This window comes from Patagioenas fasciata, chromosome 5, assembly GCF_037038585.1.
Source record: "Patagioenas fasciata isolate bPatFas1 chromosome 5, bPatFas1.hap1, whole genome shotgun sequence".
Classification (NCBI taxonomy): Eukaryota; Metazoa; Chordata; class Aves; order Columbiformes; family Columbidae; genus Patagioenas; species Patagioenas fasciata.
Genome location: NC_092524.1, coordinates 52,564,254 through 52,582,387, shown reverse-complemented (window position 1 = coordinate 52,582,387; position 18,134 = coordinate 52,564,254). Strand labels below are relative to the sequence as shown.

General features: G+C 42.7%; 1 protein-coding gene across 7 annotated transcripts in view; it reads left to right on the top strand.

The window, feature by feature from the left end:
* Positions 1-18,134, top strand: part of FOXN3 (forkhead box N3) — a 216,886-nt gene that overhangs the window by 171,420 nt on the left and 27,332 nt on the right. For 3 of the 7 annotated variants that reach the window (XM_071809547.1, XM_071809546.1, XM_065838167.2), the window contains exon 5: positions 16,147-16,212. The exons of 2 other annotated variants lie outside the window; for them this stretch is intronic. In XM_071809547.1, the coding sequence (XP_071665648.1) occupies positions 16,147-16,212 (66 nt within the window). The remainder of the gene's footprint in view (positions 1-16,146; positions 16,213-18,134) is intronic. 2 more of the 7 variants (XM_071809548.1, XM_065838170.2) reach the window with 1 other exon arrangement.

Here is an 18,134-nt window from a genome sequence, read left to right as displayed (position 1 = left end):
AAAATGGAACAGAATATAATACTATTTATTCTGTGGTTTGAAGCCATGCTGCTATAAACAGAAAAGGCAACAGAGAACTGAGTTCACATGAAAATTGATGAAGACTACAGCATGTCTTTTCTGGTATTTATGCATTATTTAAAACAAGTTTAGCAAACTATAGAGCTTTTGATTATAGTCAGCTTGTAAGTGTGTTCTGCTACATTGTGCAGCATCTCAAAATAAAATGGACCAGCAGTTGTTTACAAAAGCTGAAGGCTTTCAAGACCAGCTCATGGGAGGAGCAGATGGCATTGAGCATTGTGTTGTCGTCTTGCAGTCCACACGATGCCATGTTGACCTGATTCATAGAGATTCATTTGCAGAGGCATTGTAGTGAGCTGCTTCATTGAGAGAAGAAGAAGAAACATTTGAATGAACTTTCTTGCCTTCTGCATTGTTTAGTAAATGCCATTGGCTGCTGTTATATTTAACAAAAATTACAAGCATATATCAGAGCATTTATTAAAATAAGCTGATGTCCCTTGCAAGTGACGAGAGGAGCTTTCTGTGTTGGCCGTGGTAGGGGAAGAAGCCATGTAGGTAAGGATCAGCCCCGGCTTTTTGGACCGTGTCGGTGGCCTGCAGCGGGTTTGGCGAGCGAGCAGCCTGGCTGTGCTGTGCCTGCCCAGGGGCCCAGCACTGCCTCAGCGCCACGGCTCATCCAGCATCCCCTGCCTTGTGCAATGGAGAACCCAGTGCAAACTGGAAAGTGCTCCCGCTCCCCTGTGGGCAGGGACCTTCCCCCAGTGCCTGCATGCAGCATTCAGGGGCACACAGTCTGTGAGGGGATGCTGAAGTGGTTTAGCTGGACAGGAGAAGAATGTTTTTCTTGACTAATTTAAAGAGGATCAAAATAATTCCTTGCTAAAGGGAGAGAAATGGGGAGAGCTGCACCAAAGCAAGGATGGCAGTGAAACCCTGGGGGACAAGGTCTTTGCTGCATTTCCCTTTTAGGCACTAATAAACCTCGGGGTGACTTAATATTCAAAACCTGTTGAACCTGTTGGCAAGAACAGAGCCCTAGATCCTGATTGCAGATGATTTGTTTGTTGCTACCAACTGCATTTCAATTGCCTAGTGATAGTGTTTGTTTTCTTGGAGTTTGCTTTCTGGTGCATGGTTTCAGTGGTGGCTCCTGACCACGGCCCTGCAAAGGCAGAGCTGCTGTGGGCCAAGGTGCAATGGGGCTGCAGGCACGCCACGGACCCTCCCATGCTGCCGGGAGGGACATGGCGGAGGAGGAGCGTCCTGGCTTCTAAGGGGCCGAATGTGGGAAATGAGAGAAAACTGCAGTCGCTTCCTACTCCTGCTGGCAGGCACAGCCGATGTTAAACCAGTTGCTTTTATAGGAACAAGCTGACCTACTTATTAACGCCTTGTATTTCAGTGTTTAGCTGTGACTGTCTGCCCCAGAAGTGTTGTGTTTCCAACCTCACCAAAACTTGGGCCCCAGCCTTGCTGGGGTATTGGGCAAAGTCATGTTGTGGTTCTGTCCTTGAGCAGAGTCCAAGGGGCGTCTGTCTAGCGGTGAGGAGCTCTGGTACCACAGCAATGGACACCATTCACTTATCCATGTGGAAAAAGCCGGCTGGAAGGACTGATACATGCCAAAGAGGAACAGGAAAACAGGAAGAAAGGAGAACTGGAGGGGAATGATGTTTAAGTATTATGGAAGGCTTTGACCAGAAGTGTGTTTGCAATTTTTTGATTGAATTCTGTGCGGTAAAGAGGGGCAAGCCACTAATGGCAATAGGTGTTGGTGCACTTAGGGTACCTGAAAGCAAGACTGTTTCACCAACTTGTGAAATTCAGAGGTGACTGTAGTCTGCTGCTATTCCTTAGCCGCATTCATAAAATGAGGTAAAGGTTGGTTTGATAAGAACATGCAAAAGAGCAAATTTGGATAAGACTAAACATCTGTGTGAAGTCAAGGAGGAGCTTCCTCTAGATTTGGTCAGCTGGTGACATTGTGGTGATGTAAGATTTGTGCATTTCATCTCATGGAGATTATGGCATCAGCCAACATGGGAGACAATCCTGCAGCTCTTTGTAACCATGGCTTTCGTCCGTTTCAGCAAATCTGGATTTCTGCAAACAAATGTCAAAAATGTGGTGGAGAAGATGGGACAGCACTATGAAATGTCCTTTCTGTGGCACATTGTTGCTTCTGCCTCTACTCTGTGGGCCTTTAAGTTTTTCAGAGCTATTGGATGACCATTTTGCTAGACCAGTGACAAGTGTCTGCTGCATCCATCTGTAACAGTGGACTTACACCCTCTCTGTTGGTCTGGGTACAATATATATGTTTACGTGACTTCCCAGTGAAAATGGATTTTCTGTTCCGGCAGAACCCTCCAGCCGATTTAAAAGAACATTTTCTACTATGTTATATAGAGGCGCTTATGAATGAATCTGTTTAGTTTCCATTGTGGAAAGTCAACATAGTTGTCCAAATAGTTAAAGCTTTCCAAGAGATTTCCTCCAGTTTTGCCCCCTGAAAAGCTGTGACTTTCATTAATTGCACTGCAGTGTAGCCTTAGCTTTGAGGACCATGGAAGGTGGAGTTCCCATAGGATACACATTCAGCCAGAATGTTGTCACAGGTTTTGCTGCAAACTTCATTTTTCTACCTTTTGCACTTTTTCTCACATACCTTGTACACGTGTGCATTTCTTCTTCTGTGATGTACACATATACCCTTAGACACACTGGCTAATCTAAAAGTTTGGAAAGAAAAGACAGAATTTCTGTGTTTAAATTCTTGAGAGGCACTCTGCTATCATGATGATGGAGCTGTAGGATTACCCAGAGATACAAAATGACAGACATCATAGTTAATACTCATCAGCATCCTTTCTAGCAATCTCAAAGCAGTCCCATCAGTAAAAAACCTAAGCAAGCTGTGCTGCATTATCATGATTGAGGGCCAGATCAGATTTTATGTTGCTGGCGGATGTGAAAGTAGGAAAGGAAGTTTTCCCATTCAGAAAACTAACTTTATAAATAAGCTCTTTGTAACATTGCAAATATGTCCTCACACTTCTGCTGAAGTACCCAGTAATGGCATGAAAACCATCCTCGAACGTGTTTCCAGATACTTTGCCTTGAAGCTAAAAGGAAAGGAGCTGCTCACATTGACACCTGATAAAGAAAAACAGAAAGTCAGCATCTTAGAATCATAGAATGGTTTGGGTTTGCAGGGACATGAAGTATCATCAAGTTCTAGCCCCCCTGGCATGGGCAGGGACACCTTCCACTAGACCAGATTGCTCAAAGCCCTGTCCAACCTGGCCTTAAACACTTCCAGGGATGGGGCAGCCACAGCTTCTCTGGGCAATCTGTGCCAGTGCCTCATCACCCTCATGGTGAAGAATTTCTTCCTTATATCTAATATAAATCTACCCTCTTTCCGTTTAAAGCCATTAGCCCTTGTCCTGTCACTACGTGCCCTTGTAAAATGTCCCTCTCCAGCTTTCTTGTAGCTCAGTGCTTTCCCAGCATTCGGAGTTTGGGGAGTTATGTAATCCCGGCCCTCCTCAGGCAGTACCAAGTCAAACAGCACTGATTTTTGATGAGGCATAATTACCGCTGTTAGTCTCCTCTGAAACGAGTGATACAATTTATCTCCAGCCATTGTAAGGCTTTTACACTGTTTCCGTAACTCTGTTACCATTGTACAGTCTAGCACTTGGTGTCTTGCACTAAGGAGTCCTGTAACTACCAGGTCTCAAACTTTACTGGAATTTCAGTGACAATGTGCATAAAATAGAAGTATGTTTGTTGGTGTTCCAAATGGAAGAATATTTGTGACTTTTATAACAAAGGCTCTACAAAGCCTGAAGTGCATAGCATTAGTGTGCTGCTTGTACCAGATGAAGTGTTGCACCAGATTTATGAATAATTGTTTCTGAATTGGAGCATCAGGTATGTGCTTGGGGAGGGAAAAGGATCCCTGTAAGGTTTTCATTTCTATTCTGGACTGCATGCAAGACAGCTGTTTGCCTATAAATGATGACATTAAAATGAAAAATAAATAGGAGTTTCTTTTTGCATGTGCTTTTCTCAAGGTTCTCCACCCTCACACTCTAGGATTTTTCTACCCCCTGCTGGAGATGTGAAGAAGAGGAGCCCGAAGGTTCAGAGCAGGGAGGGAAATCTTTGCCAGACCCTGCGTGTTTAGAAACTCTTGTCTTCTGGCCACGGAGGATGGTGGGATGGGTTAGGAGGCCTCTGTGCAGCAGAGGGGAGTTGGTCCCTGTGACTCTCCCATGAGAGGGAGGGCCATCGTTGAAGATCTATGTGCAAAGGGGCAGAGATGGGGAGGGGGCAAGATGTTTTGTTTTCTTTTAATCGATCTGATTACCAAACATTATTAAGATTTGTTTCCCAGACGGCTGGTACTTTGCTCTTCCAGACACACAGATCTGATGCACAGATCATGCTAGTAAATTGAATTTGAGCTGGCAGTGTTCATATGAGCTGTTTGCTGTACATACCCAAAGCAGAACTCTAAAAGGCCAGAGAGATGCCCCTGTGCTGCACTGAGAAGGATTGCAGCAGGTCATGGTTAAAATCAATAAAACAGCTCTCACTAGAGTTTGTTGAAATTTTGGAGAAAAAAAAAAAGTGGAGCATTTTTGTAAGCACAGAATTGACAAGCAGACTTAAACTAAAAGGAAGGCCTCCCTTTCTTCACAGCAGCTTTTGTTGTGCCACCTAGGTGGCTGGAGGGATGGGGAGCCACAGGGGAAGCGAGACCTGCCACCATTTTGAAGGTGTGTTCCCGTGAGAATGGCACAAAACACGCTTGTGATTCTTGTTAGGGAAAGCACTAATTTTTGACAAAACTGTCCTGAGCTATAGTTAAGCTGCCCAGCTGTTGCAGTCTGGGGCTGAGCCTTGCAGGATGCTGCTGCTCTGATCCTCTTCCACGGGGACTTCTCGTTCTCTGGCTTGTATATACATATAAGTGCTTTCCTGGATAACAGCCACAGCTCTCACTACTATCTGGATAAAGCTTCATTTAGTTTCTTTTTTTTTTTTTTCTATTAGGCACGGCCCATGCACGTGGTCAGTTGAGGTCCCTGTTCACTGCACAAGGAGAATGAGATGAGAGCTCCTTAGCTTACCCACTCTGTTCTTTGCAGTAAATCCACTTTACACTTTTCAGCTGAGGATCTGAAGGAGTTTGCAAAGGAGTTCTGGTTGTATTCTGCACATTCCTTCCTACTGTGATAATATCACCTGTCAGCTAGTGGCGATTGAGAATTCAAGGAGTTTGAACAGGATCATTCCTAGCAAATCAGAGTTGGCAGAAGTGGAATCCTGTGTCTCCCCTTTTTTTTTAGTTATAAAGTAACAGATAATAGTAAGTAAAAGGTTGTTTTAACCGTTTTGAATGGGAAGGAACGATGTGATAGCAGTTTGGCACATTAGAAGCATCCAGGGGGCTTGTAAATGTGACTTAGCTGCAAAGTCTTGCCTTAGTGTTCGCCCCATAGGAACTTCAGGGAATTATTCTCTCGCCACCTTTCAGATCATTGCATTTCATATTTCCTCTGTTTAGAAATGTCTAAATAAAAAAACCAACAAAGCCAATATTTAACTTACATGTTTGCTACTATATAGTGCAGACGGTACTAAATCTTAGCATTAGCAAAGTGTTTACTGGAAGATCTGAGATGCATATGCAATTGAATTCAAGAAAAATGTAAATGAAAGCAAGTTTGATTTTTTTTTCAGGTTTGCAATATATCTTCTACAAAATCTCTTTTATGAAGTATTGAAGTAAGGAACAAACCCTTCATAACTAGGATGTAATGTTTAGCCTAAACAAACTGTGTAGTAGTTATTTGAAATAAATTCCATTGTTGAGTATGGTGTTTAAGCTAGGTTAAAGCCCTAATATAAGGCTGACTAATTCCACTCTTGAACTCTCTTCAGTGTTCAGGCAGCGTATGTTCACTGTGTCACTTTCAGCTGGAGCTTTCACTAAAAAATGCCAATATGGTCTCAGAATATTGATTGTTGTAATTAGAAAGTAATTCTACTGATCCATTGGTAGACATCTGCAGTAGGAATGTCAAGATCTCCAAAGGCTCTCTTTGTTTTTGCATGTCTGTATAATAATTCTTCAGGAACAACATTAGCTCCCACCCTGCCTTACCATTGGGCTGTGTCTCATTCTTCAGCCCACTTGGGAAGCTCTCCAACAGAAAAAAGAACAAAAAGAGAAGGTCATAAACCCTAGATTCCCACTCTTCAACAAGTTTAGGAGTATTGCAGGAAGAGCAGAACCAGTTTTGTCAGATGATGGCAGTGTTGCTGGGGCTGTCTTCCCTCCATTGATTTCCTTCCCAGAAGCAGAAGAGCAGCTGGTTCCAGGCCTGTGAAACATCACTCCCTATGGAGAGAGCTCAGCATCACCCAGCTGGGGCTGGCTCACAGCAGTGCCAAGTAACCATTGTCAAGTGCTCTGATGGAAAATAGGCTTTAGTCTACTTGCATTTGTTTGCGTAAGTTTGTGTCTAGTCCTGTTGGTCTTTAATGGAGATAGACTTGCAAAAGGTTTGCAAGGGAGAAAGAGTTACCCCAGCAGGATTTTCTGATGTGTTTAATAATAGTTTTCAAAACTGGTAATTTGATTTATTGGTTTGTTCATGGATTCATACTAGTGACAGTTGGTCTCAACCTTAGGAAGAAGGGAAGTAAATAGTTCAGACTTAGATTTTTCTTTTTATTTATAATATGCCTGTCTGTCTTTGACATATTTCTACAAACAAAAAGTGATCTGTTCGCTCAGGTGTGACTTTACTCAAGAATCATCACAAACACACCTCCATTTATCCACTGTCCCTCTGGGGGAAAAACACCTACTCTGGAACTGGAGGGCAAGCCTGGGCTGGCTGGCAGGGCTGTGTGGTATCAAGCTGAGCCCTGACAGACTGCACACCTGTCTGCCCGTGTACCTGATAGTTGGTGATGCTTATACTGGGGTTTTTTTAACATACTTGTGGTGGCAATTCTAGCTGTCCTGCCTGCATCCACACCTTGAAACTCAGGATTTCACAGTGTACAGCAGAGTGGGAATTGCTGGGTTTGCAGCCAGTTTTCCCAGCCTGTCCTAGGTCCGTGGCGAAGCACTTGTTCACAGACCTCCCTAAGCTGTGGGTCACCATCCCTCCCCTCTGATTCTCGCAGTTCCCCATGTAGGAGGCTCTGCCTGCTGGCACCTTGCAGCACATTCCTGCCTCGACCTACTCCACCGTCCTGCAGAGGAGCACAGGACAGAGAAGGCAAGAGTCTGAACAGAAATTCGTATGCTGGCATGGGGGTGCAGTGGCAGAGATGGGACACTTGCAAGCCAGGTCTCACATGGCTTGCTCACTGGCTTTCCTTCAGAGTGCCCTGGTGCAAGTGCTGCTGGAGTAGCCTCTGGCCAACTCTTCTTCATTACACCGGGAGTCTCGCTGACATGCTTCAGGCTGCTGTCACAGAGCTCAGACCAGCTGCGGATGGCAGCCGTGGGCTGGCATCACTGCTCCGTGCTGCGCTGACTGCCGGCTGTGAGGCTCCAGCTCTGCACTGTGCTCCTCCAGGTCCAGAGACACACCGAGCTTCAGGTGTCCCGCCTAAGTTCAGCAGCTCAAGGCTCATCACGTGCTGGAAGCTGACAGGTGTGGGTCCTGTGTGTCGATGGCAATGCCCGTGAGCTTTTTGCAGGTCACCTTTGTCATGAAGTGGTGCGAGGTCTGGTGCTGGAGCGTCAGACATCATTCTGATGCTTCTGCAGGTTTATGTAGATCAGCTTCTGTGCAAATAGGCATAGTTTCTTCAAGGCTGTGTTTTTGTGCTCTTTCCCTCTGTGTCATAGAGTTTTGCAGAGCCCTTGCCAGCCCTAGAGAAGCACCGCTCAGGAGGCAGCTTCTGGAGAGTCACTCTCTCTGGATAACACTGTGAGCAGCAACACTGAATCTTCTGAAAACTCACATTCCGTTTTTTCACTTTGTTCCAGCTCCTATTAGAAGAGTTTTCCAAAATACGATTGTCCTGTTGTCTAGAAATGTTCTGGTTACCAGTCTGTCTTCAGCTAATGTGGCTTTACTGAAATGGTCTTTAAACTTAGTAGCTCTTCCATGCTTCCCCCCCTGCATCCCATGGTCACCTCATTGTTTTGATGGATTCTGATTTCTTTTCTGCTTTTGTTTTGTATAACTGAGCAAGACAGACTGTTTTCTCCCCTAAAGCAGGTTTCCATGTCAGTTCAGTTGTCCAGCTTGGGTTTTTTGTTCTCTTTTTCAAAGACTGAATCTTTCCTACTTTTTTCAAGGTACAAGTTAGAACGAGCTCTTTGCGCAGTGACTTGCAGGAACTGCAGCTTCCCTCAGGCTGAGGTCTGGAGTTCCTCAGCACAGTCTGTTTCCCAGGGGTTCCAGAGGAACCATTTGGTTCATCAGAACTTGCTCTTAAATGAAATTGGGCATGTTGTTATCCTTCCCACTTAATCTAAACTGAACCACTTTGTGGTTCCCTGTTCCAAAGTCGTCCTCATTACTTAAGATAAAGAGCAGAAAATAATCTATTCTTGTGCATTCAGCAATGTGGATAAAGAAACTTGTCAGCTGTCACATCCAGGAATAACTGCCCTTACCATGGCTAATAGCATTCATTCTCCGATCTATACTGTGACGTTAGTCTCACATGTTAACATAATTCCCATTTGTTTAATGATGCAGAGCTCTACCCAGATCCGTATCTCATACAAGAAGTCAAGAGCAGACCCAGTGTCTCTGAGTAGTCTTCTTTGACCATCTTTCCACAGCATTTCCAAACATTTTCTGTTCTCTTTTATTCTCGGAGTCTGCAGTTTTGTTATCATCTGACAGTTTCCTACCGTATAAAACCCATATTCCTTTTCCTTGAAAAGCACAGACCTTTCTGACACCTATTTCAGTAATAATTGCCATTCCACCCTCTTTGTAAATTTTCTTGTAATAACGCTAGTGCCTTGAGTTCCTGGTTTTGTCAGTCTGCCTGTGTTACTAGCAGACAACTATTTTAGCTGTTTGATTTTATTGTTCACCTTGTGTACTCTTGGTTTTGGTTTCAGGCTGCATTTGGCTCCCTAGTTAGACTATACATAGTGCTTTCACTTGTGATGTCACGTGTCTGACCCCTTTTCTCATCATTAGTAATTTTTTTTTCCTTCAAATCCCTGAAATATCTTTCTCACTGTTGTTTTCATGCTTACCTGACCTTTTCTCCTTGGCTTTCTGAATCTGGAAGCCAGTGTGGAATTCATGTTTGCCTCCTCCAGCCTTCCCCTGCCATGATCATGCTGTGGGTTGTACCATGGTGCTTCCAATAGTGGGGATGTCTGGGTGAAGCCCTCCTGAAGACTCATCTTGCAGTGAAAGTACCTAAAAGCCACTTTTTCTTGCAGAACCAGTGGCTGAGAGAGTGTGAGGACTCTAAACAATTTCCCCAAGGGTCGCTCAGGCTATGCGAGATGCATCGGTTCTTTTCCACTTGGCACATCCTGTGCTTGCTGGACTGAAAAACTTACTTGGTTCTCAAGGTCTGGTGGACACGAATCTATTTTGAAATGGCACAAGAAGGAGATGAGTGCTTACAACAAATACTTGTATGGGACAATAAGGTCTGGTTTATTTGATACTAATGGTCAAAGTTTTGTAGAGGGCTTCCTCCTGCCAGCCATCCCCCAGCTTTGCTGGAAGAAAAACCTGTTTTTAGCAGCAGGGACAGTATGAAAGCTTGAGCTTGAGCAATGATGACCTTGATATTCCAGTTAGAGATAACACACATCTGCATAACTGGGGACAAAGAGCATGTGTGTTTGTGTGTATATGTATCCTTTGATCAATTAAAATAAGTGTGCAACCTGTAAGGCTGCGAGGAGTGACAGCCCGCATAGTCCCATTCTCCACTGTAGAAGCTGAGGCTGCGGCAACCGGTTAAGAAGATGGTTCAAATTCCTGGCGACAAATTAGGTAAATACACGATGGAACAGCAAATTGTTTCTCTCTTCTTCTGTGCTAGGCTCACTGGCCAGTGGTTTCTCCAGCTGTTTTCTGATCTGTACTACAAGGTGGATGGAGTCAAGAAAGATTTTAATGTTGCCTTTGCGATAGGTAATTTTATTTTTAGGTCCTTCAGCACTGAAAATTTAACTTTCCAGTAATATACACCAAAATGAAAAATTATCTTGAAAATAAAGGAACAAAACAAAGGAAACATCTCTGCCTTTTTTTAAGCAGAGAATGTATTATAATATGCCATTTTTCTGTATAAGACATATATCTCATCTTTCTTTAGTCGTCTGTCTCTTAAAGATTTTTATCTGGTAAAATATAAATCAGTGTTGTGAGTATTTCTTTTAACAGTTAATTGATCTTAATCTTTACTACTGAGATGAAAGTTTAGGATGGTATCGTCTGGTTTCATACAGCTTTCCAAATGATAGATTAACCTCTTTGAGTTTGGGCACATGCAAGACATTCTTTAATCCTTTCTCCTACCATTCTTTTTATTAAAGCTGATATTTTTAACAAGAATATATGTTGTAACTGCTTGTTTATACAGTTTTTCAGCTGATAAAATGGTACTGTTAGAGAATGGGAAAGGTTTGTGTGGCTTCATGACAAGACAAATTTAATGAAATAGAGGAGCAGGAAGAAGGCTTTTGTTACAAATATTCTGTATTTTTGAAAATTAGACCTCTCAGAATACTTTGTGCCGTAGCTTACTTGGCAGTTCTGGGAGTGAACTTAGAAAAAACGAAAAATTATTAGTTTGTTCAGACCCATACCTTTCTTCTGTGTCTCATACTAGATCCTTTCAAAGGAAAAAAAAAAAGACCATTTTGTATTGCTAATGAAATTCCCTCCTCCTGGCCTCTGTTATGTGGCTTCCAGAATTCTCACTCTTGGTCTTCCATGCACTGTTGTTGACATATCAATATGGTTTCTTGTTTCGTCCCAAGATCTAGGTTCTGAATCCTGTTGGTTTGCCATATGCTTCCACAAGCATTCAGTTTATTTTAAGAGTTCTTCTAAGTCTTATTTAAATATTTCTGCAGTGGACTCAGTGGCGTTGCTACATCAAGGAGTCTGATAGAATTACAGTACTTAGAGCTCTCTTCAGGTATTTCTTTATATCTTGCACGTTGCAGTTTTAATTTAATAGCTATGCTCTTATTCTATCATCAGGCAAAATAAATTAAAAATAGGAAAAAAGCAAACGTGCCTTCAGTCTATTCATTATTCTGATGTCTTTGACCTAACCTGACTCATACCAAGGGTAACCATCATGATGTGGGAAGGGAAAAGGCACATCTATTAACAGACAAGCTAAATACAGGCAAGCTGCTATTTGCTCTGTTGCAGTTTAATAAGCCTGAAGGTAAAAGGTGAAAGACAGTGTTGCTTTTGCAAAATTTTCCTGCTGCTGAAAATGGAAAATATCAAAGAATCAAATCACAAAAAATGTGCAGGGATGGGCTATGCTAGGAGTTGAGGCAGGGAGTGCAAAGACTGATCTTGTAGAAATGGAATAAACTGAACTTTTATCTTCTGAGTGCAGTGGCAGTAAGTTTTATGAATTCCAGCTAGAGCAGAGTATTTGAATGGAAGAAAGCACAGGAGGATGTTGAGGCAGAAGTAGAAGGGGCTGAAAAATAGCATACTGAAGGTTGAAGTAAAATTCTTTACAAACATAGTTCTATTTTAGCTGTAGTAACTTTAAATGAAAAGAAGATCTTATAAATTCCTTCCTGATGAGATAACATGGCAATGGTTGTAGTGTACAGATGGTGCAGTTTATTTACTAACTATATTTTTTTTACATCAGTTGGCAGTAACATTTTAGTGGTACCTAAATATGCATTTTAAGTGCCTCTCTCTAGGTATCTGTGCTGGAAAATTCAGGCCATGGTTGCTTTGAACTGCTTCAACTGCTGTTTTCTTTAAAACCTTATAGTATGGCTGTAAAAATAAATACCCGTTAGCAAAATCAAGAGGGACTGTGTTACCTTGATTTTTATTACCATTTAGTTGGAAGGGGATGGATTTGAAGCATTCATGGAAGTCACATCAAAGTTTGAAATAAAAATATCAAAATAATCATAAATATAAAACACTTCTCTCTCTATGAAATGAGCTCAGGTCAGAGATCACAGACATCATAAAAGGACAGCTGTCACATCCGGCTTTCTCAGGTACCCTGTTTGGTTTTGATTATTTTTTGTCAAGTCTAGAATAAACAATCTGCTACCTGAGGGTTATCCTCTGCCTTGCTGAATGTTTGTATATAATCTCATGCCAAAATATTTCATGCCTACTATTTCACCACTTCACATGTCTGTGCAGGACAGACTCTGATCTGTACAAGTAACGTGCAGATGGAAGTTCGGCTCGGAGCACATTTTGACAACGTGCACTAGATTCTAGTTCCACAGAGTGATAAATTATAGGTTAGTTCCTCAATGAAAGAACTAGATGCTGTTTACCGATTTGGTGTTCACTTTTGAACACTTCGCTGAATAGGGGCTTGGATCTAAAATGCAGCGAGCAGTCCTGCCATGGGGTTTGTGACTTACCCTTGGTTGGTATTGCCTCCATCACAGGAAGTTTTGTCTTTGAAAGCAATGCTGACAAAAATAGCAGCAGGCTCCCCGTGCAAGGGGGGTTGCCACAGCTGTGCTGGAATTCCTGCCCCTGTTGGCTTTGAACTGCATTGGGGTGTCTGCTGTCATGCCTTATGGGTTTGTGTAAGTGCTTCACATTTCTTCCAGGTCCTTTCTGATACCCTGTGAAGGACACTTGGTGGATGAGGAACCAAGCACTGAAACTTCTGTTTGTAGCGTGAAGCACTGAGTGTATAGACAGCAGTCGGCTGTTAGCGACACCTGTGGCTGCTGGAAATTTTTTGTCTCTATTTCTTGTCACTTTCCAATGGTGCTTGTTTGTGACTTTGATGTACTCTTCATTCTTCGTACAACCACCACAATCCTTCATCTTGTTGTTCCTTACTTTCCTTTTTCACTGGGGAAGCCAGTCATCTTCTACTTCCACTAGCAAAACATGAACATACGGTTTGTGTATGCAGTCAATTCACCACTCAGTGAAAAGAAACCAGAATGCATTCATTTAAATACTTAATTATCTAAATTCCAAAACTTTGTATGGAGTTATTTTTAACCTGGTTTCCTAGGGAAAGATGTTCCTGCAATCATTTTTCACTAACCACCCACTGCTAATAACTTCCAGGGCCTTTATGCTGATCACAGACTTCAGGTAGAGCAGAAATCCACAGCCTCCTGAACACAGACAGGTGGGTAGAAGGGAAAGAATCTGGTTCCCAGGCTGGTCAGGCCACCGTGCAAGGTCAGCCCCTACTGCTACAAGTGGGAGGATCTGCATGGAAGAGCCTTAATGAAGATGCTGGCTGTGGGGAAAGGGCCATCAGCGTGGGGCACTGTGGGGGACCAGCTGAAGCGGGCAGTGCCAGTCCAAGGAGGGGCACCCTTCATTTACCTGCCTTCAGTGCTGTTCCTCGTGACTGCTTCTTGGCTCTTCTTCTTGAGGTCCCTGTCAGGAGAACACCTGCAGATCGCAAGTGTAAACACTGTGCAAGAATGAATGGATCTTTGGATTTGCACTCGGACATTGCTTCAGCACCTCTTTGTGTGACCTCTGCTGGGCTTCAGCCCTTGTCTTGCTCGTGCAGCCAGTCCATCCTTTTTGTGTCTCTACAGAAGTGCATTGTCCTGGATCCTGCTGACACCACTCTGGGTGCCTCTCTCTACAAGGCGTTATGGAATAGCTGTCTGGTTTCTTCAAGAGTATACCAAGAGAAACAGAGCTGGGCACTGCAGCAGGTGTGGATGGGCTGGAATCATGGCTGCACTTTGGAAAACAGCTGCTGTGGATGCAGTTGTGTTGTAAACAGCTTGAGTTACTGTTGTGAGGTCATTACAGAAATGTGGTGGTACCATTTGTGGTCCGAAGGCTAAGAGTGCACCTTTCAGTTTTATCTCACAGCACAGTTTGGTACACAAACAAAACCAAAAGTCAGCAGGAAATGTGGGTTTTCTTCTGGTTGCGTCCTTTATTCTTTCAACAGCAAAATTAACATTATGCTACAATGTTACCCAGTGCTGGGAACTTACTTAAAGTAAAACAATAAAACAAAATTGAGGAACTGTCAATAAACAAATGCTGAAGTTGTCTGTATGAATTATGGTAAATTCAACTCCTAACAATCTGATTTTGTGGTCTGAAAGAGATATGGAAGAATTCTGGGTTGGTTTGCCTTTATTTCTCAGGCTTCTTTGCTTTCTGTCTTACTTTTCAATGTTAGATAGATTGTCCGTCTTCAGTTTGACTAAAGGGAACTCTTACTGAGTGGGCTGTGTGGTGTGCGGACCCAGTCCTGCAACGTGACACGTGTTGGGGAGAGAAGCTCTTGGCACTTTGAGCATAGCTGCTTGCAGCAGGAATACTGCTTGTCATGTATCTTCAGATTGAAGACGAACATAAGTTGGTGGAGCTGCTTTTCTCAGTAGTCTGCTGGTGACTTTTGGAGAAGGATACGCTGACCTGTCCAGGAGACAGACAAGCACCTGCTTTCCAGTATGTGGGCACCTTTTATAATAATTTATTCTGCTGCTGCTTCAAATTTAGTTTTACACCCGGGACACTGTTGCTCTGTTTACTGTTTCAGCAATTAAATAATAGAGTAGCCATGAGAAGCGTGTTTCCAGCTATTCACAGAAAAATAGTACATAAACAAATAAAAAAAATATTTTTTTTTTCTTAATCAGCCAAGTGAATTTCTATTTTGCTTAAGCAGATATTGAAATCTTCTCTACTTCATTTGTATTGTTAATAAATTGCAGGACTTTATACCACATCACATTACTGGAAATAGATTTGATGTATATAAATGTTCAATATACATATATTTTTAACAATGAAAAGTAATTTTCTGACATAATAGCCAAAATAAAGTGCCATGAAGCTATTAGCAGTAAATTGAACTTTTTGGTATGTAATTTAATATAAATACTGACAAGCTGGAAAAAAACCCCCAAACAACAAGCGCATACTCATTAGTCATTCAGTTTAGCAGCACAGAGGCAGCAGTCAGCCAGGGTGTGCATTTTTATGTCTGCTTCAATTGCACACTTCATTTATTTGGACATGGCATAGGCGGCTTTCTCTGTCACACGGCATCACTGCACTATTAGCAAGTTGCGCCCCAGGGCAGCTGGGACGCTTTGCTGGGGCAGATGTTCTTTTCAGCTTATTCAGTGGCCGTTCTGGGGTTGTTTACTGTTGTCATAGCTACCTACATTTCCATAGCAGCCGAGCTGCTGTGTGTGAAGCAACTGAATGTAGTTATAAAAGGATCATATTTTGTTCTGTCTCTATAACTTACCATCTGTCAACTGACGGTTCATGATGGATTCAGAAACCAATTTAAGAATAACAGCAGCCGGACGATGATTTTAGCTTTTATTAAAGTGACAATGGATGAGGATGCAAATAAGTTGGTGCTTCGATGAAATGCTAGTTTCTTTTTTTTCTCCCCTTAATTCTAGCAGTTTGGCTTCCAACACTTTCTCAAACATTTCTGAAATCCTTACGACAAATCAAAATGACCAAGTGTTGTCTTCTGTACTTGCTCAGCTGTAGGTGTTCCTTACGCTTTCCCACTCTACTGTCAGCTCATCCCTGTGTGTTGCTTCCACATTGTGATGTTGCACCTGCTTTCACAGACCCTTTGTAATGAAACCTAAATACTCTCCACAGAATTAAATAGCGAATTCATGGGCGTAACCGCGAGAGTACCGTGCACACACAAGTATCATTTGGTGACATTCATCGTTATGCTTTACTTAACAGTAGCAATGGGATCACATGCAAGTTTGGGGGTAAATTCAATATGTGATCAACAAACCCTCTGAATAATGAACTCTTATACCTTTTCACTGCAGAGATTTGGTTGAACCTATAGTTTAGCAATGGGGGCAAGAAGATTAGCCCAGTTGTAAATAATGTATTTATTGGTTGATTTTTCCAGATCCTGACATTGATGCTGCCACTGCCATGATGCTTTTGAATACTCCCCCTGAGATACAAGCAGGTTGTGAGTAGATATTTCTATAGCATATAGCAACATAGACATGTAAAGTGAATATTCTCTTTTGTAAGTATACAGCATACCAGATAAAAAGAAGGATTTAATGAAGAACTATAACCTCCCTTGCAGACCTTACACTTCCTTGACCCTTACATGAGTATAATTTTGTGGTTCATATTATATTCTTTGCTACATGAATAATAGTAATCCATGATCTCCAATGTAAAAGACGGGTTATTGTTATTCATGACATACACGTAATTGAATAACATACTATTATCTGTACAGATAGAAGACCTGGGGCAACAGCCAGAAGAAAGGCAGAGAGGGAAAGAGAGCAAGGGAGCAAAGGGTACATGGCATATGGTTTTGTTTTCATTTTGTTTTGATTTGACTCCCATCGTATGAGTTACCGCAGCCATCTGGATACTTTCCATTCACTTGGGCACTGTTTCAGCTCCTTCCTTGCACACATCCTGCCCGTTTGGCATTTTTGCTCTCTCTGATGCGAGGCAGTCGGCAGGCTCCGGGGAGCAAGGAAAGGTCTCATTTCCTGCCAGTCCAGTCCTTGTTCTGTGACCAGACCTGAGGTTTGGATGCTGTGTATTAACCGAGCACCGAAGGGCCATTCATCCCTGCTCTGCTGGGCTCTGTAAAAAGGGCAGGAATCATCCTGCCCCAACGAGCTTGCAGTGATGGTGTGAGAGGGTTCCGTAGGGCAATACAGCCGCACAAAAGCGGGGAGTACAAGAAAACAAATGTATCACTGGCCGGCCAGCACGGTGGTAATGCCAAGTGACAGACAGCTCTAAAATATAAAAGCAAAGTTAAAATAGAAGCCATTATCAAGCCTGCCTAGCATCACCGCTATTGTTCCAGCTCGTGCAACCAAATCCAAATTCCAAGGGAAGCCTCGATTTGCGCTTTGATACTCTGCCCGGGGAAGAGAGTCTGTGACCATCAAAGCATTTCCTGCACAGCCAAGGAAAGCTCTTCCCAGGCTGCTTGGTGACCCCGCCAGAGAAACCCTCTTGAGAAGTTCCTCTCTGGGGAGAAACGATGTACCAAGAAACTGTCTGTTCTGGAAAGAGACAAGAGTGGTCCTTGCCCTCCTCTCCTAAACAGCCTTCAGGGCCGTGTGCAGCATGAATGGCGAGCAATTCTGACTGTGCGTAGGCAGGAAAAAGGAAAGTTAGGGAAAAGAGGTTATCAGTGCCCCATCTTTTGAAGACAAGCTTGCCTGGAAGTGACTTGAAGGGAGAGGGACATAGTTTACACTTTGGCCAAAGGTGTTCATACCTGACTGAAAACACCCTTTTGGTCTGAGAGTCTGACTCCAAGTGTGCCAGTCATTGCCACAACAAAGATGGTCAGATGGAGGCAGAACCTGAGTGTCGTTTCATGGTACAACAACTCCACAAGTCAGAAAGTTTAAAACTCTGATCCATTAGGGCCTTTGTCTGTCCTACAAACATTTAACCATTGTTGTGAAACTTTGATACCTCCAGCAGATTGTGACAGTCTGGATTCATGTTTGTGTGGATTGGTTACGTGTGTTGGCTTTTGACTTTAAAGGCATCTTCTTGGATTAAAAGCTACCAGGATAAAAATCCATTCTCATCTAGGCAATGTGGATGGTAGAAGCATCTTTAGGAAGAAGTGAGCTAGAGCCACCATTCAAAGTCTTTATTAAAATTTATTCTTTTAGCATTAATGTGTCAGAAAAGAATCCCATCTCAGTGACATTAGGAAATGCAGATTAAATTTTTCCTGCTTTGTAACAGATTGATTAATTAGCTTTACAGTTTTAAATAAATATTTAAAATGCTATACACAGGTGTGAAGCACTGCTAACAACTACGCATGTACTTTAAAACCAGCTTTTATATGAAATCTTGAAATGGTGTCTGAGCTGTGAAGAACATTGC